Consider the following 24,355-nt stretch of genomic DNA (forward strand, 5'->3'; position numbering starts at 1 on the left):
TGAGCTGTTGATGTTGCATCCGAATCACCTGGGCGGGACGCCGACCAACGTGTACCGGCATGAGCATAACACCTGTTTGACTTAAACCTTTGTTGTTTTGTGTGACTGCAGTGAGGTAGTTTGGGTCGTGTTCTAACGGGAGAGTTCTGTGAGGTTCTACGACGGGTGTCTAGGTTATAGACAGTGAAATGAGAGTGACTTGAACATCCTTACCAAATATTTTTCCTGATTGTAATCTTTTGGATATTGAGCCTGATCAACTTGATATTGAAAAATTGTGATCGGAATGATAGTTGGTGTTGGACTATGAAATGAACGTTAAGGAGAGACGGATTCCCTTTGTGAGAATGATGTGGAACTAGACCATTAGAGATGTCACGTGAAAACCAGAAAGATGAGACTAAGGACAATAACCTATGCGTCGAGACGACTGGGAAATTTGTAGGGAATATCAGAGTGCGCAATGGAAGCGTGGTATGTCTTCCTATAGTAGTTTCGAGGATGAAACTATTTTTAAGGAGGGTGGTATTGTAAGACCCTAGACTTACTTATGTAATGCTTAAGTGATAGATTGAATAAAATAAGACTTTTGGCTAAGTTTGAGTTTTGACAGATTACAACTGTCAACTTGTGTGAATTTTTAGAGGGTCTTAACGACCTCATTTGGGAAAACGTCCTTCATGAGAGTTGTAGCCCTTTAAGTGTAGACAATTCTAGAAGTGGAATCAGGTCATTCCGACCTCTGTATCTCGAGATATTCGAACTTTACTGAGCAAGGGTCAGGCTGTAATGTGCCAGCGGATTAAGTGTTGTATTTTCTTTTTAATTCCGAGTTTAATTGGGTTTTAATTATAAAGAGTAGGGCCTATCTGTAATTTGGACCTGGTTAAGTGGTGATTACTAATGGGTCAAGGGTGGTTGCAGGCTTAAGTGAAAAGAATAAAAAAAAAAATGAAACCCTAGCCTACATGTGTGTGAGGCCGCGGGTTGCATGGGAAATAAGGGGGGGGGGGAAACCCTTATTTTCCCCTCATTCTGAACAAGAACAGAAACCATACAGCTCCACGTGAAAACCTGAGAGAGAGCAAGAGAGAGACGCCGCCGATCAAGCCGCCACCACCGCCAGTGACGCACGCGCGAGAGGGAGAACCTTGCGAGAGAGAGAGAGAGAGCTGCGAGGGAGAGTGAGGGGACGTGGACAGCAGCGTTCTTGGACCTTTTCTTCACCAAAACCTTTTCCTTTTCACCAAGTTAGCCAAGGTAAGGGCTGGTCCTAGGAGTTGGGTAGCATGTCTAGGCCATATTGCCATGTTTTGACATGATTTTATGTATGAACTTGATTGATGTGCTTGAGGTTTTGAATATGCGATGTGTGCTGGACTTTTTCCATGTGATATTGGGTTACACTGTGAACATGTTACTATATTTGATGCTGGTAGATGACTTAGAACCCTTAGAATAGAATGGCTAAAACGAAATTGATGGCAAATGCATTCTCTGTCAGATTTCTGTGCTGGATAGTAAACTTCAGGTCCTATTGTCACTTGTTTCTGGTCGCCAAATAAAGAAATGATTAACATACAAATTGTAGATCTTCGAAAGAGCTTTCCAGGCATATAAAGATCATAAATTTTAATCTAGTATTGTGTGTTGTAGGTCGTTTTGGGTAACTGTCATACCTGCTGTTTTTCCCTGTGTCGGACAGAAACTTTAAGGAGTAATATCACCTAATTCTTGGGGTCAAATGAAAATGATTTTAACTAGAGAGTTGTAGATATTTAAAATAGCTTTCCAGAAAGATATTACACATGATTTTTTGTTGGAGGACGCATTATGTAGACCAGTTTCAATGAACATTGTTTCTGCTGTCCAAAAAGCTAAGTTGCGAAAATGTGTTGTTTTCCATGCATAAGCCTTATGTTACCTTATTTGATAATTTATGCCATGATGTGCCATGCGTAAGTGTAAGTTTATGCTATGCCTTACGTGAATTGTGATATCATTGGAAATTGTTCAAAGGGTCGCTCATCTAGCTGTAATTTCCGATGTGTCTGTGATCGTTTAATTGTTGTATTTATGCGATGTTGATGTAAGACTCTAGGTTGACTTTAGAGACTTAAACAAAGAGAAACGTGTAATTAACTCGCCTGCAAGTAAATGTGAATAATATGGGCATAGGTCTAGTGTAGACTATAGTCCATGAGAACGATGGGCTTGCACGCGAGGGAGAATTGTGGATTGACTGTTGGTCTCCACGTGAAAAGGTTGATTGCGGTCACCTAGAGATTTTGTGGATCATTGCGGCTCCACGTGTTTGGTTGACTGCGGTCACCATGAGATTTTTGTGAAGTATTGCAGCTTCACGTGATTGTACATCTGCGGATGTAAGTGATTGGCCAAGGCAGGATTGGTGGGTTGTGTGATGCGAGATTCCGTTAGTAACTGACTCTTTCCCATAAAAGACATATAATGTACTTATATTATGTTGTTGTTGATTTTGTCATTATCATTCTTTTTATTGGACCTGACCCTGCTTGTTTGCTATGTGTTTATTTGAGGGGGGGTAGATGGTCGTGAAGATAATGGCGACGACTCATTCTTGGGAGTTGATGCTACGTGACGAGCCACTACCGGATGACGACTACACTTCTGATGAAGAGGAAGAAGATAAAGAGGAAGGGGCCAAGGATATGGTTGGGTTGTGAGACATCCATTTTTCTTTTGGGTTGAGAGTACCGAGTTTTGGAAGTATTGAACCATTACTTTATTTTAGTTGAGATAGTTTAACTTGATGTAATTTACTTTGAAGTTTTCTTCCGGATATTTATTTCATACTCTTTTCAATGATTAATAAAGTTTGAGGTTTACGTTGATGATTATTTCCGCAAGTTTGAAATGGTTAAGTTTCGAGAATTTTGTAAAATTAAACTTTTATCATTAATTCAAGATTAATAAATGAATCAACGAAAACTCTTTACGAAAATTGGTTAATTAGTTACTGTGTAACACTCGAGAAATCGGGGCGTTACACTTGTCATATTTCATGATTGTGAATGTCTTGCAATTCATCATTCTGATCAATGTTCTCTCTTCCCCTAGATTCTCTGTGGCCACAATACTTGGATATGATGACATGGTAACTTAGAAATATAAAAGCAGAGGCTAAAATCCCAAATATTGCAATAACCAAAGGGGAGAACTCTGGCCTCTGCTATTGTTAAGAACTCTACTTCAATTTTGTTGTTGTTGAGAAAATCCAAGAAAGTAGGGGTGACTAAGCAGGGGGGAAGTCACCTTGTGCCTCTGCCACTATTTGGGATCTTTGTGGGATCCATGGGGAGGTGATGAATCGGGACAATGACGGGGACAACAAAAGATAAAGGGATGGGGGTGGGAAACTGTTCTGTACTAGGGCAAGCTTATGTAAGAGAAAGACAAAAAGTAAACCCTAGCAGAGCACTAAAATAGCAAAACTACCATAAAAGGAATATTCTCATTAATGCTGAAAAAGTTGGTTTTGTACAAGTGGATGACCTCCCCTTTTATAGAGGGGGTGGTCATGATATGGATCTTTCCTATATTTGGGCCTGACAATCAGGGCCCAAATCCCCGTACACATAAGACAAATCCAAAGGAATCTTCCAGCTGGCTTGTGGGTCCATCACCTAAGGGAGGGCAATGAAGCTCGTCATGTTGCCTTTCCCGCCTTGGCTATCGTCAATGGTTTATTGTTCATTTTGGGCGGGACATAATCTTCTTTATGTCCCGCCCAGTCCACATGCCCCCAAGACATGAGACTCGAGTAAAGAGTTGAAATGTCTTCATCATGTTACCTAGTAGTTCGCCTCTATTGTTTATTCGTTCATCGCCATTTTACCTTCGTTGTTACATCGCCATTTTCACGCTTCGCCACCTTTGTTGCCGTTTCAAAGATATGTCGCCATTAATCATAACCGTCAACCACGTCTTTTCAACTGACGCACGTATCCTTATTTTCCGGGATTTCGTCATCATTTGTTATAAATGCAATCTTCAGTTGCGCGTCTCGAGGAGTAATGTCTTTTCGCTTCCTAACTTTTCGAATTTCAAATCCCACGATCCCACGATCTTCCCCCACTCATTCTCTCTCTTCCTTTCTCTCTATAAAATCCCCTTTTCACTTTTCATTTTTCACTTTTTTAAAACTTTTGCTCTGAAAACCCTTTTCACCGCAGCTTTCATTCTCTTCTTTGAACTCCGGTGAACCTTTTCTTCCTCCGGCCGTCGTCATTGCGCGGTGCTCCCCTATCGCCGACGTTCTCCTTTCTCAAATTCACGTTTCTCCCTCTGGTTAGTTTTTCTCTTTCTTGAGACTCTTCGTTTACTTCTTTTTTCTCTGACTCTGTTCATCTTCTTTCTTCTTTTAACTCTGTTCATCTTCTTTTTATGAAACTGCCTCGCATGTCTTTACCAAACGCTAGCCTTTCTTCCCTAGAACTTTCTTCACCCTCCACGGAGGAGGAAGTTGTCGCCCCCTCTATAATTGAAATTCATTCCTCGCCTTCTACCCATGATGATTCCGGTCCCGCCGGCTCTGTAGACTCAATTCTCTCCTCTAATGGAGATTTGTCTTCACCTGAATGGCGCTCTGACGTGCATTTAGTTGAAGATAAATGTCTGTTGCATTCTATCTGGAGCAGCGTTGGGAGCATTAGTTCGCTTCGAATTTCTGCTCAAGGGTTCACGAAGATAGATCCCGCCACCTCGAATAATGAAGATCATCTGTTGAATGTCCTCCCATGTGGCGAAGATGACTGTGTTCTGTTGCGTAAAGAACCAGACGATGGATCGCCCGATTTTTTCTTTGTTTATGGCTATTTCTTCTTAGATTTAAACATTAAACTTCCTTTCTCGCCGTTTATATGTCACGTTCTTTCTTTTCTGAATGTGGCGCCTTGCCAACTCCAGCCCAACGCCTGGGGTTTCCTCCGCTGCTTTGAAATTCTTTGTGAACACTTGAGTTTCACTCCAACCTATCCCTTGTTCTTCCTTTTCTATAAATCAGTCACCACTAAACCTACTTCTGTGAAATGGGTTCCACTATTAGCCCGTAAGAACATGAGTCGGTTTACCGCCCTTAAAAGCCATTACAAAGTATGGCAGAAGAAATACTTTAAAGTTGTGGAGTCGCCCGAAATAAAGAACTTGTTCCGAGATTCTGACAATAACCCCCTCTTCCCTTTTTACTGGACAAAGAACCCTCGCCGAAAAATATCTGTTTCATACGACGCCTTGGATGAATCTGAACAAGGCGTCGCCGATTACCTCCGCACACTACCAGTAATTTCCGGTCACGACTTGATTGAGGCGTCGAAATCCGGCACTTTAAATCAATTTTTTAGTAAGTTTATAATCTTTGTACGTAACTTCTTTTTCTTTTTGTTCATGTATCTCGTCTAATTGATGTTTTCCGTACAGCTACGATGGGAAAAGGCAAGGTTGACGCGAACCCACTCAAGATGAAGGAGTACCTCGCCCAGTCTGCTGCGGCGGCGAAAAAGAGGGCCGCCGAAACTGAGCAGAAGAAGAAGAATGAAGGTACCTCGGGTTCTGACAACGTCAGGGACCCTAAACGTCAAAAAACTTCAGGTGCTGCTGGTGGTAAGCCTCTCCACCAATCAACTCTTGATTCAAAAAGTCGTCCCGCTGAGAAAAAGAAGGGACATGACAATGTCCCGCCCCCTCAACAAGATTCAAGCACGCTGATCAACCGCCCATCAACTCCATTTGGCCAGGCTGGGCCTAGTTCAGCCATTGGTGGCGAAGCTCCTCCCCCCTTGCTGAGCTTGTCGGATCCTCACTTCAATGGGCTGGAATTCATGACCCGTACTTTTGACAACCGGATTCACAAGGACATTTCCGGTCAGGGTCCCCCCAACATTGCTTCCATGGCGATCCATCACGCGCTGTCTGCCGCCAGTACTGTAGCGGGAATGGCTCAGTGTGTGAAAGAGTTGATCTCAGCCAAAAACCGTTTTGAGAAGAAGGCAGCTGATTACAAGACAGCCTATGAACGGGCTAAAACTGATGCTGAGACCGCCAACAACAAGCTGAAATCTGCTGAGGAGAAGTGTGCTAAATTAACTGAAGACTTGGCTGCTTCGGACCTGCTTCTTCAAAAGACCAAGTCTCTTAAAGAAGCCATAAATGACAAGCACACTGCCATTCAAGCCAAATATCAAAAGTTGGAGAAGAAACATGATCGCCTGAATGCTTCCATCCTAGGGCGTGCTTCTCTCCAATATGCTCAAGGCTTTCTGGCGGCCAAAGAGCAGATCAGTGTAGTTGAGCCGGGCTTTGATCTTTCCCGCATTGGGTGGCTGAAGGAGATCAAGGATGGTCAAGTAGTTGGTGATGATGACATTAGCCTCGATCTCCTTCCCCAATTCAATGATGAGAGTGAGCCTGAAGAAGATGGCGAGGATGGGAATGAGCAGCACAGGAATGAGGATCAAGGGAAGGAAGATCCTCAAGCTGGGACAAGCCAGGGCAACAACGCCAACAACGAGAACCTGGCTTGAATTTGTTTTTATTTTATGAAGTTGAAATTTTTCTTTGGGCATTGCCCTGTTTTATTTTCATTCCAAATCATGTATGGGCATCGCCCCCTTTTTTCTACTTTAAATGGATATCATCTTAAGTTCATTCGTTGTTTTTAGTTGTTCCCAACTTTCGTTGTTATATACCTTAGCCGATTTTTCGACGAGGCTTGGTTTCTAGTGGCCACTAGAATTGCCAAGGCTTTTAACTTTTGAAGGCGATACTTTCTTATTCCGAAAGGTTTACTCGCGGTATTGCATACCTTGATACGATTTGCATTGCATGAACTCGTAATAAAAATTCAAAACATATGATTCTGTTGAAATGATCTTTTCATTAATTTTCTTTCGTATGGGAACAATTGTCCCTTCATTACAATTGTCGCCTCATTAAAAACCTTTCCAAAGAAAGGGAAAAAGAGTGCGACTTCGTTCACATTTGTTGTTTCTACTAACTAAAATACTGCTTTAGATGAGAGGCGTTCCATGTTCGTGGAACCTTTTGACCGCTTAGTTGTTCCAACTTATAAGCTCCTCCTCCAACATCGCCAATAATCCTGTAAGGCCCGCCCCAGTTGGGTGAGAGTTTGTTGTGTTTATCGGGCATTGTATTTTTTCGGAGCACTAAGTCTCCTACCCTCATTTTTCTTGGCACCACTTTTGTTGAGAATTTTCTTGCCACCTTCACTTTTCCCGCCTCATTTCTTATGTGGGCCTCTCGTTGTTCCTCGGGCAGCATAATTAGATTTGCTATTAAGTTTTCTCCGTTGTCATTTTCATTAAACCGAGCCACTCGCCAATTTTGGTTTTCAATTTCCACTGGGAGCATGGCGTCAGTTCCATAAGTTAGACGATACGGGGTTTCCTTTGTGCTTGACTGCTCCGTGGTGTTGTATGCCCAAAGAACGCCTGGTAGTTCCTCCGCCCAAAGCCCTTTTGCCTCATCCAGTTTCTTCTTTAAACCCTTCAGGATAACTTTGTTAGCCGATTCAGCCTGCCCATTGGTCTGTGGATGTTCTACAGAGGCAAATCGCATCTCGATTCCCATTTCTGTACAAAATTCTCGGGTAACACTACTTGTGAATTGTGTTCCGTTGTCCATTACTAATGCCCTGGGAACCCCAAATCTACAAATAATCCTTCGCCACAAGAAGCTCCTGACCTTAGCGGCCGTGATAGTTGCTACTGCCTCAGCCTCTATCCACTTAGTGAAGTAATCAACCGCCACGATGATGTACTTCATTTGTGCCTTCGCCACAGGGAATGGTCCTAAGATATCGGTCCCCCACATGGCGAACGGCCAAGGCGCCATCATGGTTGTTAATTCTTCTGGTGGAGCCTTGTGTAGGTCAGAAAAGACTTGACATTTTTCACATTTCTTAACATACTCCAAACAATCCTTCTTCATCGTTGGCCAATAGAATCCTGCTCTTATCACCTTAACTGCCAAGGATCGCCCGCCAATATGACTAGAACACACGCCTTCGTGGACTTCCGCCATTATTCCGAGGGCGTCCTTGATATCGACACATTTGAGCATAGGAGACATGATTCCTCGCCGATACAACTCTCCACCCACCAGTGTGTAAAAACTGGCTTCCCTTCGTTTTGCTCTCGTGTTCAAATCATCCTCCTTTGGTGGGTTCTCTAAGAAGGTTTTAATCGATTCCATCCAAGATACCTCGCCCTCACTGACTGACTTTACAGCTTTCAACTTTATTTCTACCAAATCAATGCTCGGGCGAGGCAGGGTTTCTTGAATGACTGTCTGGTAGTTGCCCAATTTCCCTGTGCTTGCCAACTTTGCCAACACATCAGCCCTCTCATTTTGTCCCCTCGGGACATGTTCTATTTTGATTTCTTTGACCTCCATCATCAATCTGCGCACCACTTCCAAATATTTGGACAGTTGCGGATCCTTCACCTGGTACTCACCTTTCACTTGTTTAACCACTAACTGCGAATCTCCTTTGATAAATAACTTCTGGACTCCCAATTCAATGGCCAACCTTAAGCCGGCAATTAGAGCCTCGTACTCAGATTGATTATTGCTCGCCTTGAACTCGAACTTGAGAGACTGTTCAATGATCATTTTATCTGGACTTTCGATTGTTATTCCCGCCCCACTTCCAGTGTTATTAGAGGATCCATCCACAGACAGGACCCATTCTCCTTGAGTCTTCTCTCCTTCAGTGGGTGTTAATTCCGCCACGAAGTCAATTAAACTCTGGACTGTGACTTGGCCCCTTGGCTCATATTGTAAGTCATACTCTGACAGCTCAACCGACCAGCTAACCAATCGCCCTGATAAATCAGGCTTCTGAAGTACTTGCCTTAAGGGAACATCAGTTTTAATTTTGACTTGGAAACTTTGGAAGTAAGGTCTGAGGCGCCTTGCAGTTTTCAGAATCGCCAAAGCCGCCTTTTCAATTTTTTGGTACCGCAATTCTGCCCCCTGTAAAGTATGGCTCACGAAATATATAACTTTCTGCTTTTTTCCTTCTTCCTGGAGCAAAACCGTACTTACCGCCTTGTCAGTAACCGCCAAATAGAGCACTAATGGAACGCCTGGTGTTGGCTTGGAGAGTACCGGTAATGTGGCCAATGTTTCTTTCAATTTGGTAAAAGCTTGTTCGCATTCCTCTGTCCACTGAAACTTTGAATTCTTTTTTAAACATGTGAAGAACGGGGCCGCTTTGTCACCCGCCATTGGCAAGAAACGTGACAAGGCGGCCATTCGCCCTGTCAAACGCTGAACCTCCTTTATACTTGTTGGGCTTTTCATTTCCAAGATCGCCCTTCCCTTATCTGGGTTTACTTCTATTCCTCTTGATGTTAACATAAATCCCAAGAATTTTCCTCCCTGGATCCCAAAAGAACACTTCTCAGGGTTTAACTTCATTTGATATGTTCTTAACTGATCAAACGCTTCTTTAAGGTCGCCGCCATGATCACTAGCCCTGGCGGATTTTACAATCATGTCATCCACATACACCTCCATATTCCTGCCTACTTGCTTTGAAAAAATTTTGTCCATGAGCCGTTGGTACGTAGCTCCTGCATTCTTCAAACCAAAAGGCATTGTCTTGTAACAATAGTTCGCCTGATTGGTCATGAATGCTGTACTTTCCTCATCCGAGGGATGCATCATAATCTGATTATAGCCCGAATAAGTGTCCATGAGACTTAAAAGTTCATTCCCTGAAGCTCCATCCACAAGCTTGTCAACATTGGGAAGTGGGTACGAATCTTTGGGACACACTTTGTTCAGGCTCGTGTAGTCCGTGCACATTCGCCATTTCCCATTGGCCTTCTTGACCATTACAACATTGGCGAGCCACGTTGGGTACTGTACCTCACGGATGAAGCGGGCCTTGATCAATTTTTCAGTCTCTACTTGTACAGCCTTGTTCTTTTCTTCACTCATTCTTCGCCTTGGTTGGATGACCGGGGTCGCCCCTGGTCGTATGGCTAGCTTGTGGGTGATCACCTTGGGATCAATCCCTGGTACATCATTGATGGTCCATGCGAAGAGATCTAGATTATCACCCAGAAGGGTGATTAGTCTGTCCTCTTGTTCTGTTGTCAACCCACTGCCAATCTTTAGAAACTTGTCCTTGACTTGCACCTGCTTGGTTTCTTCCAGCGGTTGTGGGCGAAAATCATCAGCATCATCTCTTGGGTCCAAGCTAAATCCTTCTTGTGGGAAGATTTCTGTAATTCGGTGGCTCTCCTTGGCGGCCTTCCGCCCATAGAGCGCCATGCTCCTCAAATAGCATTCCCTTGCTGCATTCTGGTCTACACGCAATATCCCGACCTTCCCGTTGCAGGCGGGATATTTAACAGTTAAATGAGCAGTTGAGATGACCGCGCAGACCTTATTGAGGGTGTCTCGCCCCAAGAGTACGTTGTAATTGGCTCTACACGCCAATACTAAGTACTTTACTTGAAACTTCTTGACAAACTCTCCTTCTCCAAAGGCAGTCGGAATTTCGACGTATCCCCGCACACTGACACGGTCTCCTGTGAATCCCACCAAAGTTCCCCTGTATGGTTTCAAATCTGATTCCTTTAGTCCCAGGCGATCAAAGGCGTCTCCATAGATGATGTCTGCCGAAGATCCCTGGTCTAAGAATACTTTCTTTGTCACATAATTGTTAACCCTAATTGTTACCACAATTGGATCGTTGTCATGGGGAATTACATGCGCAAAATCCTGAGGGGTGAATATAATAGGGGAATGATTCACCCAACACTCGCCTTCGTTCGACTCCTGTACTGAGTGTACTGCCGCTACGTAGCGTTTTCTAGCCTTACTTGAAATTGCACCCCCGCCAAATCCTCCTGCAATAGATGAGCATTCCCCAGCAGGATCGCCCAACTCTTCAACTATCTCTTTACCTTTACCTTTGTCCCCTTGAGTGATTTTAGCTACCTCCGGCGCTGCTGTGTCTTTGACAAAGTTTGCCAAATGGCCAGCTTTAATCAAGCGATCAATTTCCCGCCTTAAATTCCAGCAATTATCTGTCGTATGCCCCAACGCTCTGTGGTACTCGCACCACCTATTGGTGTCCACGTTAGCTGGCGGCCGCCGTGGGGGTGGTGGGTACTGCACAACGTTGGTCTGTCCAACCGCCCTTAAAATGGTACTTAAGGGTGCATTCAACTTAGTAAGTGGGATTGGCGTTGGCGAAGCACCAGGCTGACCAGCTGTGGCAGCAGCGGGACCTTGTGAATTTCTGTGCCATGTATTTTGAAAGCCAGGTTTAGAGTTGTGGTATGGTCCCGGTCTTGGTACGCGGGGGGTTTGCGCTATCCTGGTTTCCTTCCCCGCCTTAGATTTGTCTTGTGAAACACCGCCAGATTGAGACTGCTTACGTCCTTCCTCTCTTTCTTGTTTCTTCTGGTCATCTTGCTCAATCAATATGAACTCTTGAACACGAGCGCGAAGATCCATCATATCCTTCGCCGGTCGCCTTGTTAAGTCTCTATTCAAATCTCCCGCCCGAAGGCCATTTTTGAATGACGCCAAACAGACATCTGGATTTTCATCCTCCAACTGCACCGCCATCTTGCTGAAGCGTGCCATGTAGGTTTTTAATTTCTCGCCTGGTTGCTGATGTATGCTGATAAGATCAAACATTGTTGCTTTTGTGGTTTTATTGGCGGAAAATTGAGTCAGAAACTTAGTGGACAGATCAGTGAAATTATCAATGGAGAAGGGCGGTTGTCGAATGAACCACTGCATCGCCATGCCCTTGAACGTGGAAGGCAATAATCGACATTTTACCGCATCCGACGCCCCGCCGATCACCATTTTAGTATTGAAGTATCTAAGATGCTCCATAGGATCAGATTCGCCCGAAAAGGCGTCTAATGCCATGGTTTGCAGGTGCTTTGGAATGTCCACCCTAGTGATGGCTGGAACAAAAGGTTGGAATTCAACTACATCCTCCGCCTCCAGGCGTTGTTCTTGCTTAAAATTCTGCCGCTGAGTAAGATACTCAACTTGGGCTTGCAACTGCTCGTTTTGGGACTGCACCTTCTGCAAGGTATCTAACATTTGTTGCAAAGCCGCAGGCGTGATACCTGTCACTGCCTCTTGCGTTCTCCGTGGAGCAGTTGTTTTAAGATCTTCCAAGTTCACGTAGTCAGGCGGCGTTGAACGCCGCCGAACACCTGGATCTGATTTAGCGATCAGATCTGAAGGTCTTCCCGGAGCTGCATTCACCAATGACGCCGGCGACGGCGCCACTGAGTGGACCCCCTCCGAGGAAGCTTCCTGCTCTTGGTCGTCCAGTACGGGACGGTTGTTGTTTCGTCCGCCGGCGCGACCGCCGTGTCGACCACCACCGCGCCGGCGATGATCGCGCCGACCTACGCCGTATGAACGAGTCTCCATGGCTCGCGATTCCTCCTTCTGTCACCGGAAGAGCTGAGTCTTCCCCACAGACGGCGCCAATGTTCTGTACTAGGGCAAGCTTATGTAAGAGAAAGACAAAAAGTAAACCCTAGCAGAGCACTAAAATAGCAAAACTACCATAAAAGGAATATTCTCATTAATGCTGAAAAAGTTGGTTTTGTACAAGTGGATGACCTCCCCTTTTATAGAGGGGGTGGTCATGATATGGATCTTTCCTATATTTGGGCCTGACAATCAGGGCCCAAATCCCCGTACACATAAGACAAATCCAAAGGAATCTTCCAGCTGGCTTGTGGGTCCATCACCTAAGGGAGGGCAATGAAGCTCGTCATGTTGCCTTTCCCGCCTTGGCTATCGTCAATGGTTTATTGTTCATTTTGGGCGGGACATAATCTTCTTTATGTCCCGCCCAGTCCAGAAACTACAACTACAAGTGTCAAAAATTAGCATCAGCTTCGACTTTTGTTGGTTAGTGTCGGCTAAGAGTTCTACTTTTTCCACTTAAGCTTAGTGCCAGCCTTGCCACATTAATTTAGAGTCGGCCTAGGCAACCGCTAATTTGTCCGGCGACATTACTGTAAGTTAGGCCAACGTTAATGGCTGACAACAAAATCGCTGACCAAAATAGTGTCTCGCTTGATCCTAATGTTTTGATTAAATCTCCACTGGTCTTTGTTAGCTCAATCACTCTTCATCCTACTAAACCTTACACACCCAAATGATTTAGATGTACGACAATAGAGAAAACACTCTTCAAAATGATTTCAAATACATTTGCAAGGACCGCAAACATTGATAACTATTATAAAAAAAAAGTCTCATATTCCAATTGGCTTTCTTTCATAGATCATCCATGCCTTATGAATTGATTAGTAAGCTATCGATGATGCATTTAACACTTTTCTTAATTACTAGTGTTTTTTTTTTCTGTGCGTTGCACGAGGAATATGTTTATTGTATTTGATACATCAATTAATCATAAACGTGATTATGCAAGTTCGTTTTCAATTATTATTTTTTTAAATTCTAAGTTATCTATGTTTTACATTTTTTTTAAGTTGTTCCCAATATGTGCTCTCCTCTTTCCCCATTAATCCCCCCCTTAATTGTCTTTTTTTTCTCCCCCAAATTCGTTTCTTTCTCTTTTCTCTCATCTGACATTTTAAGTTTTCAATTTCCCTATATCTTTTTCCTCTTTGCCCATTAATTGTCCTTCTCTCCCCCCCCCCTCCCCTCCCCCCAATTCGCAAATTAGGGAAAATCTTAGATAAGAAATTTTTTTAAAATTTTAATGGATTATAATCTCAGCACTACATATTTTTTTTATATTGTAGATCATGAGAAAAAATAAAAGGAGAAATCAGGAGATTCCTATAAATATATGCAGTAAATTAGGCTTGAGACTTTTTCTAATTTAAAGAGTTTCAAGATTTATTTTGGAAATAAATTTAGTAAGGAGTAATCTAGGTAAATCTTAGGTAATTATGACAAATCTTTTAAAATTCGGTTTCAAGATAAAATAACACAACAGAAGAAAACTCTCTAACAAATTGACACATGAAATTTGCTATCTAACAAATTGACACGTGAATTTTTTCTTATGAGATTGAACCAAGAGCTGTCAGCTCACCAAAACAGTCTTATAGAAGTTTTTCTTTTCTAATATATATTGATATTGATATGTATGATTAATAATATCAAAAGTAACATTATCAATGTGCAACAACTACCCATTGTCTTCTGAAACGTAGCACATATTTGTGTGGCATTTGACCTCATCGTTATTAACTTCTACATGTACAAATTGTTGCACATTAGACACAACAAATTATATTGTGATGTATCATTTCATCTAAATTTTATCTTCATAATTCTAGAAAGTACTTTCATAAATTAATTGGTTAAAACAAAACCTGCAAAACAATTCCGACCATTTTTTTTGGTAAGCCAAAAGATTGTAATAATAGGAGGCACAAGGGTGCCCCAACCCTTAATAAAAGAAAAGAAAAAAAAACAATTCCGACCATAAGTTTCTTTTGCATAAGTTCTTTCACACTGCAACAACTCCCATTAAACACAGAAGAACTTATCAGATGATGTTCATGTTTGCTCATCCACTGCTTAAACGTGCCGAGCTATCTGTCTTCTCCCTAATCACACTTTCTGCCATGATTTTTCTTATCTATGCAAACAGTATTATCTCCTATGATTCCCTATACTCTGATGCGAATAAAAGAAGTTGCAAGCTCACAATCAGAGACCCAGAGAAGGTATAATGCCAACACTTGACCATCTAATTTTATGTTTCAAATAAGGATGAAGCTTATAATGGAAATGAGAAAGCTCCAATTGCTCCACTTTGTTCCGAGAAAAAATGCACATTCTCAATATTGTCAAGTGAAACAACTTTACCCCACAATTTCATGTTTGAGTTTTGGGATTACTCAACCATGAAATGTGAGGCTTAATTTTTCATGACTAGGAGTTAACCAGCAAGCACATTTAGATGGACAGAATTGCTATTTACGAAAAGCAATTTCAAGGTCCAACCCAAGCATGTCTAATAATTTTGCCTAGAAATGTGGACTCCAGACACAGATTTTATAGTTCTAAAACCGTGCACAAAGTGTGAATTTAGGGTTCTAAGCACTGCAATATTAACTAATGCAATGCTGGTTTTTATAATAGTCGTCCACTTCTGCATAGATTCAGCATGAATTTGCATAACTTAGAATGGAAACAAATGCAGCTTTGGAAAAGACCTGGTTTCAACTTTAACAATATTGCAGCCTTTGGCCTTTCATCCAGCGGATTGGAATGCGACCAGTACACTTTTTAAGAGTATAAACACGCAGGGTGAATCAAGATGGGTAGCAGCTAAATGGCTTCAGCTCAACAGAAAGACTTACAGGGTTCATCTATGGGACAAAACAATCGCAGGTTAACAATTGAAGAAGGAAGTGTCATATCATATCAAGCCGCATCAGATCAGTGTCATTTGCAAATGCCTTTGAACTTTTGTTACCTTGATCATTTCAATCATAACAGTGTATAGAATCCAAAACCAATCACAAGCTCGAAAGTTTCTACCACAACTATAATGCAACTGCAATTGCGACCTCATAATTTGTAGTTTTCCAAAATTCTTTAATTGGAACACAAATGCAACCATAGTGTCAATTAAAATTGGAAACCAGAAAACAACTAAAACCTTAGTCTGAATCTAAATCTTCCACATTTTCAAAAACTCCAATGAAACTCAAATCCTAAGCATAAAAGGACCTTCTTCTCTGTTCCTTGTTTCTGTAAAAAAAACAGGCACAACTATCTTTCCAATCCCTAACTTCAAAATGTTAAGGCAAGAGTCCTTAGCATATCACATAGGTGACCAATTATTCCTAAAACCAGGGGGGAAAAGCACAATGACCTCAAATAATAAGATAACTCATATTGCATAAGAAAAATACAAACAGTTCATGTCACAATAGAATCCATATATCAACAACTAAATCAAGAAAGACTAGAAATTACATTACATTCAAGTACTGAAATCAGCCAGAAAAGAGGGACTCATCAATATCAATCTTCACCACCTCATTATCTTCGAACTTATCTTTCTTGGTAGGTGCTGGTGGAGCATAAAGCCTCGGCGGTCCTCTACCCTTCTTCTTGTCCTTTGGCCTTGCCTGATAATCCCCCATCCCACCCAATCCCAATCAAATAACATATCATTAGAACTAGAAAAATCACAACATCCACCACATTACAAATTGTCACGAATCAGTTATCCTAAAAGTTTAAGCTATTGAGTAAATGACGCATGATTATATTTCTAACACCCCCTCACACAAGAGCCCACTTGAACTTGAAGCCTGAACAATGCACATGTCCAGCACAACACACTGAAATTCATCTCTTTTTTTCTTATTAGAAGAATCGAGGGCGACAATAATCAAATTCTATAACACTTAATCATAGAGACTCTCATGCGATTTCATGAACCAATTATCCCAAAAGCTTAAGCTATTGGGTAAAGAACACATGAATGCTCAATAATTGAACAAAACAAAAGGGCATGAACATGATCAATACAATACATGGTTAATTTCGAAAGAGAAAATGGGAGCAGAAGTGTACATTTCCAAATGAATGGTTGAAGCGCTTTCCCCTTTCAGTTTTCCTATCACCTCTGCCACAGTACACTGGAAATAAACAAGTAAAATGAAAAAATGGGGTGTTAAAATCTACACATAATAAAGCAAAGTTACTGCAAAGTTTGAAATTTTATTTTGTTTTGGTTCATATTTGCAGAGAGTACCAGAAGGGGTTGGTGAAATGGAGGAGGTTGCAGAGGTTGAGAGAGAAGTGAACGAAGTGCAGAGCGGTGAAGAGAAAGTTTGAGACTGAGAGAAAGAAAGGTGAGAGGAGGAACTTTGCAATTGAATGGGGAGTGGGGGAAGCGATTGTAGAAGCAGGGTTGCCATGGCTGAGGATAACACGAAGGATAAGGTTTCAAGAAGGAAAATGGTGCAGAGTAGTCACTAAATAAAAGGGATATCATATAACTCTCACACCATGAGGTAACCCCATCCAAAGTAGATTAATAGCATTTTATATAATTAAAAAAAAGGGTAATTTTTTTATTTGTCTTTTTTTTAAACAGTTTATTTATCTTAAATATTAATTCATCTTTGATTCTATTATTTAATTCCATAAGGTAAGTGAAAGAACATAAAAAAAAATATTTGAAGCACAGTTGTTAAATAGCTAGACTCTTAAACATATAGTATAGAGTCCAAGTCATGAATAAATATGTATGATAAAGAATTTATTGTGATAAGTCTACCTATTTAATGTGATCTCCGATGAGTCCTTATATTGCACCCTTCTCATACCTTAATTTTTTTGTTAAAAAGAAAACATATCAAATTTGATAAGTTTGTCAATCTAGGATTGTGAATGAGTTATATTTTCTTAAGCTATTTATAACTTTATTTTGGATGTTAATTAAGTTAAAAGTTTAATTAATTATGAATAAATTTACTTAAATGTACCAAAAATAAATTTCAGCCATAGTTCCTAGTTCCTACTACATGGGTCACATTTGCTTATAAAAAAACATGGGTCGTATTTGAGAAAATGTCAGCATTGCCATTCCAACATTAAAAAAAAAATCAACTATTCCCTTCCTCCGTTCTAAAATGGTTGTTGTAATATAAAATTTGCCAAAAATACCTCTATTTAAAGTTGAGTTTTATTAAAGAGAGAATGATAGTTATTGGTTAAGTGATTGATGAGAATTAGATGTGGTAGAAAAGATATAATATTAAATGAAGGTATAGATAGAAGAAGATATGATAAATAATCTTGAATTTATAAAACAACAACCAATTTGAAAAATATGTGAAATGCTAAAACTACAACCATTTTGAAATGGAGGGAGTATTATAAAGGTTGAAGTAAATTTCACTTGTGGTTGAGTGGTTGAATTGTTGAAAGTACTAATTTATAAATTGGTTGCTTATAATTTATTTTTTAAAGCCTAAAACCAAAATAAATAGAATAAATTTTATCTTTGAAAAAGATAACTCGATTATAACTTTAAAAAATGCTTTTCTTACATAATGGAGAATAATCCAAATTTATTTAGTTTGATGAGTCATAATTATATTTTGTCAACTTGAGTCGTATGAAACTTTTTTTGGGGTCAATGAGTCATGAAACTTGAAGTGTAATTATATTGGGTCGAGTCTGGAGTCTGGACCTTTGTTGGATTTTTTGGGCTAATCCTTTCATCTTGAGTTAAATCAAAGTAGACCAATTAACTCGTACATATTAGGCCATTTGGGCTACAAGTCATGAGTTCAACTTGACTGAACAAAATCATTTTGTGTTGATTTGACTGGGAAAGAAAAATCAATGTTGTGTCTGTTGCAATTTTATCATTTTGGTGCTTTAATAAAGCTCATGTTTTATATACTAATGCAACTCTCTAAACAAGCACTTTGTTCCTTAGCAAATTGTTTGGAATTCAATTCTGAACTATTCTTGTGAATAAAAACTCATTGGTCAGCTTCCTACCACTTAGCATAGTTAACAACCGATAGTTAATCTTACGATTATCGGTCATGAAGATATACTAGTTAATATTGAAAAAGTAATGCAACTCTCTTATTCAAATTTAATTTATGTTGCATCTTTAGCTTACGTAAGCTTTGTTTAAGGAAGTTGGGTATATTAATTTCTTGAGGTGAGTAAAAGTGTTGCTCCTTGTATGCCATTGTCTATTTATATGGGAGGGAAGATCACTTGAATGGATTAAAATCCCATCATATGCTATTTTATATGAGATTTTTTTATGTTAAAATTGTGTTTGTATATATTTTCATACGTATTAAAATATGTGAGTTTCTTCTAAATATTTTTTAAGAGATAAATATCCAATAAAATTCAATTAGCAATGAAAGTGTGTGATGGGTCTTGATTACATCCATGAAAGAGCAAAATAACCTGGTGCAGGTAGCAAGTTGTCTAACTTATAAAAAAAAAAAAGCAAATGCAAAATTTAACTCTCTTAGTTTGTATAATTGCAATTTACCTCCACATCATGGCAACCATATCTCGCCTAGAATCATCTTCTGACATTGCCCTCCCCTCACCATATTTGAGTTGTAATTTTTTCTTCTCTTGCTTCTCTTCTCTTTGTATTGGGTTGAAGTACCCCTTGCACTTCTATTCAATATATTGATTTGCTTATAAAATAATGCTCTATAGTTTAAAATTCAATATACCCACCTAAATAGGATGGGTTGACTTGCATACCCCATCTTTGGTAGCAAGCACTAATTTGTTGTGCCTTTCTCCCCCCTCCCTGCCCGCCATGATCCCTTTTGTTGTGGTCCTTGACAACACTCGAGTCCATCATCAACGAAAACTAGACGATCCTTGTGATGTCTTGAATGTGATGCAAGATAATGCAAAGGAAAGAGACCTGGGTGCTCGTTGAAACGATTGCAAGACATTGAGATCTACAATCTTTGACTTAGATAGTTTAGTTATGCAATTGTTGGCTCAAATCAATCTCATTTTTGTAACATTTTTTGCCAATTTTTAAATTTTCTAAGCGTTTTTTTTTCAATCAGTTGACTCGATCACTCGATTTGAACCAACCTATTCATGGTCGAATAGGACTGGTTTCAGTTCGAGGTTGGAAATGGATAAACCGATCCAACCAACCTTTGCATTTCGGGTTGTGTTAGTTTCATTTTTTATTACAAACCTGACCCATGTGCGGTCCTTGTGCCATATATGCATCCTATTACAAAAAAGGGGAAAAGCAACAAGGACTAACGTGTTAGATGACAGTCATATACATTGGGATATTTATTTTTGTAAGGTTAGAGATTAATTTGAGGCTGTTAACATTATGAGTGAAATTGATGAATTATTCCAAATTAACTTTAGGGCCCGTTTGGTGACCAGGACAGGATAGGATATAACAGGATAATAATCATATCCTGTTGTTATCTGTTGTTTGTTGCGCCAACAGAATATGATAACACTATCCTGTCTCATATCCTATCCTGTTAATCATGGGTAAAAGTTATCCTGAGGGGGGAGTTAGGATAGAGTAGGATAGGATATCAGTTATATATTTTCTTTCAGTATCCTAACTGCAAATTAATTTATTTTAATATTATATAATTTATAATAATATTAATTAATAAATATAAAATATTAATTTAACTAAAATAAAAATAAATAAAATTATTATTCATAAATAGTAAAATAGACTACTCACTTATAAATATTGATTTATTAATAATAATAGACTAATTTAATATTTTCATATCCTATTATTTAAAAATTATTTATCTACTTATATAATAATTTAAATATAAAGTATTTTTGAAATAATAATATTTTTAATTTAGTTAATTTTTATTGTTTATCACGTGTCACAACTAAGTGAAAAACATTGATTACAAATATTAATTTTTTAATAGTAATAGATTAATTTTTTATTTTCATCTCCTATTATTTAAAAGTACTTATCTACTTATATAATAATTTATAATTCAAATATAAAGTACTTTTGAAATAATAATATTCTTAATTTAGTTAACTTTTATTGTTAATTATCACGTGTTACAACTAAGTGAAAACCAATCGGTTAACTACATAATTTTATTTAGAATATAGGGCATCTTCAAAACAATAAAATAAGCTAATTAATAAAATTTAAATTAATTTTATTTATTTTAAAGTATAGAGTCATTCATGAAAATGTGAATAAATTAAATTTAATAGAAGGATCAATTTTAAATGTATTTTTTATTCAAATATAAATCTGATACATTTTTCCTTATCATATCTTGTCTTTATCATGTGCACCTCAAACACAGGATATGATAAGAGTTTATCATGCTCTTATCCTATCCTGTTGATATCCTGTTCACATATCATATCCTATCATATCATATCCTGACCACCAAACCAGGACAGGATAGGATATGACAGGATAATAATCATATCCTGTTGTTATCTGTTGTTTGTTGCACCAGCAGGATATGATAACACTATCCTGTCTCATATCCTATCTTGTTAATCATGTGTAAAAGTTATCCTGAGGGGGGAGTTAGGATAGAGTAGAATAGGATATCAGTTATATATTTTCTTTCAGTATCCTAACTGCAAATTAATTTATTTTAGTATTATATAATTTATAATAATATTAATTAATAAATATAAAATATTAATTTAACTAAAATAAAAAATAAATAAAATTATTATTCATAAATAGTAAAATAGACTACTCACTTATAAATATTGATTTATTAATAATAATAGACTAATTTAATATTTTCATATCCTATTATTTAAAAATTATTTATCTACTTATATAATAATTTAAATATAAAGTATTTTTGAAATAATAATATTTTTAATTTAGTTAATTTTTATTGTTTATCACGTGTCACAACTAAGTGAAAAACATTGATTACAAATATTAATTTTTTAATAGTAATAGATTAATTTTTTATTTTCATCTCCATATTTAAAAGTACTTATCTACTTATATAATAATTTATAATTCAAATATAAAGTACTTTTGAAATAATAATATTTTTAATTTAGTTAACTTTTATTGTTAATTATCACGTGTTACAACTAAGTGAAAACCAATCGATTAACTGCATAATTTTATTTAAAATATAGGGCATCTTCAAAACAATAAAATAGGCTAATTAATAAAATTTAAATTAATTTTATTTATTTTAAAATATAGACTCATTCATGAAAATGTGAATAAATTATATTTAATAGAAGGATCAATTTTAAATGTATTTTTTATTCAAATATAAATCTGATACATTTTTCCTTATCATATCCTGTCTTTATCATGTGCACCTCAAACACAGGATATGATAAGAGTTTATCCTGCTCTTATCCTATCATGTTGATATCCTGTTCACATATCATATCCTATCATATCCTATCCTGACCACCAAACGGGCCCTTATTATTTATAAAGCTTCATTGTATTTCGATAATTCACATGTCTCATGTGAAACAATATAATTTGAAAACATGTTATTTAGACGTTCATTTCGTGACTCTTTTTTTTTTCTCAAAGTGACTCATTATTTTTTTGATATATAGCATCATTATCATGGATATTTAATAAAACATAGTGCGGGCTAATACATTAAGGCCTCAACTCATAGATGTTATGGGGTCCTTCAGTCTAGACCCAATATATGGCCCAAAACATCAACCCAAGAGTATGTTCAAGATTAGGTTGAAATGGTATGGGATTCTCAAATTCCAATTATCTATGGGAAAACCCTGATCTGACCCATTCCAAAATTAGGCCAAGTCACAAAAAAAAAATTTAGGCCAAGTCACACCTATAGGTAAACTATAAAGGGAGGTTTAATGCTCTAAGATAAACGCTCATCCTAATCCTAATTCCTTATTTTTTCTCCAACTTGCTAACATGAGCGTAAAGTATATGTTGGGTCCAAATTAAAGGAGATGATTTAAAATTGGGGATAAAACTCTATATTGGGCTAAAGAGCAAATCACAAGTGAGTTGGACATCACATCTTTCACCCAAAACCTTAAGATATTAGGTGCATGAGCCATCTCACTTATAAACCGCTCGAAGTTATCATTATCTTCCAATGTGTGACTTACTCACACTTGATACCCACCTATTTCCCCCGCAATTGTGAGTCCATCTCAAATGAAAGCGGAAGCCTTCAAATACTTGGGCCTCTAAATACTTGCACCGTCATTAGGCCGATCAACGGTACTCGCCACCTGGTCACAACATTACAGGAAGACTTTCGACACAAGGAGTCTGGCCAACCAAACATCGACTCTGATACTATTATTGGGCCCAAATTAAAGGAGATGATTTAAAATTGAGGATAAAACTCCACATTGGGCTAAAAAGTAAACCACAAGTGAGTTGGACACCACATTTTTCACTCAAAAACCTTAAGACATTAGGTGTATGAGTCATGTCACTTATTAACTGCTTAAAGTTATACTTATCTTCTAATGTGAGACTTACTCACACTTAATACACAACAGTATCTATATAGATGGGTATTGACCTCTGATGCACATTTCCGTCCGCCGTGGATGAAGATTACAACATGGACAAAGGAGAAAGCCAGAGTCAACACTCTAGTTCCGATCTGCATGTTTGAATAGTAGTTAAAATAAAATAGATGTAGAAATTTAAAAGTTCATACTTGCTAATATGTCAATAATTGAAATATATTCCTATACATTTCATCCAATTGGAGAAATGAGAATAGTGAGACTGGTGGGAGCCTATGTAAAGCTTGCAGTACAAGCAGCTTCACTTTGAAGTAAAGATAGGTAGCTAGATTCCCCTTCTCCATTCCCATTTTCTAGAAAGAATATCACATTGGTTTCTAATATGACTACATATTTTTTTCCCTATCAAGTTCCTGATCGATGCTCTTACTTTGCTTGCATATACTAATTAACTGAGTCTAACTGAGTCTGAAACAACGCATCTACCAAAATATCCAAAGCATGTGCAGAAACTAGCATTTTAAATTAGTCAAAATCAGGGGCGTAGGGTCAATGGATTAGATATTAATTATTAGAGAACATAAACGTATAACCTTAATTAGGTTATTAATGAACACATGGGTCTCAATTGTTGAGGGCGAAGTTCATGTAACATGAATTACAAGTCATTAATCTACTGGTAGTAATGACACGTGACTAGCATATGTACCCACATGCAGCCCATGTGACTACGCACTGGGTCCACGCCGCATTGCTCACCATAAATGCAGAAATGAGAGGAATCTAAAAGCTCAAAGTGTGGATGGCAATTGATTGAACTCAATGTTCAATTCAATTTGAAGTGGACATGTTCTGCATCTTAGATAGTACGCTTTTAAATTAGTGTGATAAATTTTAATTTCTTCATTGATAACATTAAAATATCTTTAATGAGATCACGCACACTTTGACAAAAAAGGTTAAATATGTTTATGTTCCTATAAAATAGAGAATTATCCATTTTTGTCCCTAATTTCTTTCATTGATTTTTTTTTTAAATAAAAAGATTCTATTTAGGATAAAGATCAATCTCTTGAGAACAACTCTCCTGGGAGTTACCATTATGCATCTCAATTTACAATTATGCATCTCAATTGACAGAAATACTCATATTTTAATCTCTATAAGGATGAATACTAAACGAAAAGTTATTTTCAAAGACTAGGGGTCTGTTTGATTGCAATTTTTGGTTTACAGTTTTTAAAACAGTTTTAAGAAACAATTTTTAAAAACAGTTTTC

The 24,355-nt window shown here is 38.4% G+C and overlaps 1 protein-coding gene and 1 long non-coding RNA gene across 2 annotated transcripts; one reads left to right on the forward strand and one right to left on the reverse strand.

The window, feature by feature from the left end:
- Positions 1-1,100: 1,100 nt before the first annotated feature.
- LOC130749825 (uncharacterized) lies at positions 1,101-2,879 on the forward strand. The gene is made up of 2 exons (XR_009023109.1): positions 1,101-1,260; positions 2,568-2,879. It is a non-coding gene; the product is annotated as an uncharacterized LOC130749825 (long non-coding RNA).
- A 13,045-nt stretch (positions 2,880-15,924) lies between these two features.
- On the reverse strand, positions 15,925-17,072 carry LOC130749779 (30S ribosomal protein S31, chloroplastic). Its single transcript, XM_057603151.1, has 3 exons — positions 16,820-17,072; positions 16,639-16,703; positions 15,925-16,187 (listed from the first exon to the last, which is right to left on the reverse strand). The coding sequence occupies exons 1-3, from the start codon at positions 16,983-16,985 to the stop codon at positions 16,053-16,055; spliced, it is 366 nt and encodes a 121-aa protein (XP_057459134.1). The 5' UTR covers positions 16,986-17,072; the 3' UTR covers positions 15,925-16,052.
- Between the last annotated feature and the right edge of the window lie 7,283 nt (positions 17,073-24,355).

Source organism: Lotus japonicus, chromosome 3 (genome assembly GCF_012489685.1).
Source record: "Lotus japonicus ecotype B-129 chromosome 3, LjGifu_v1.2".
NCBI classification, from domain to species: Eukaryota; Viridiplantae; Streptophyta; class Magnoliopsida; order Fabales; family Fabaceae; genus Lotus; species Lotus japonicus.

Excerpts from the sequence above, each read along its gene's own strand:
- LOC130749779 (XM_057603151.1), bottom strand. The coding sequence starts at position 16,985 with ATGGCAACCCTGCTTCTACAATCGCTTCCCCCACTCCCCATTCAATTG. Across the intron at positions 16,704-16,819 it reads CATTTCACCAACCCCTTCTG|TGTACTGTGGCAGAGGTGAT; the intron begins GTACTCTCTGCA and ends GTTTATTTCCAG. Across the intron at positions 16,188-16,638 it reads TCAACCATTCATTTGGAAAT|GCAAGGCCAAAGGACAAGAA; the intron begins GTACACTTCTGC and ends GGGGATTATCAG.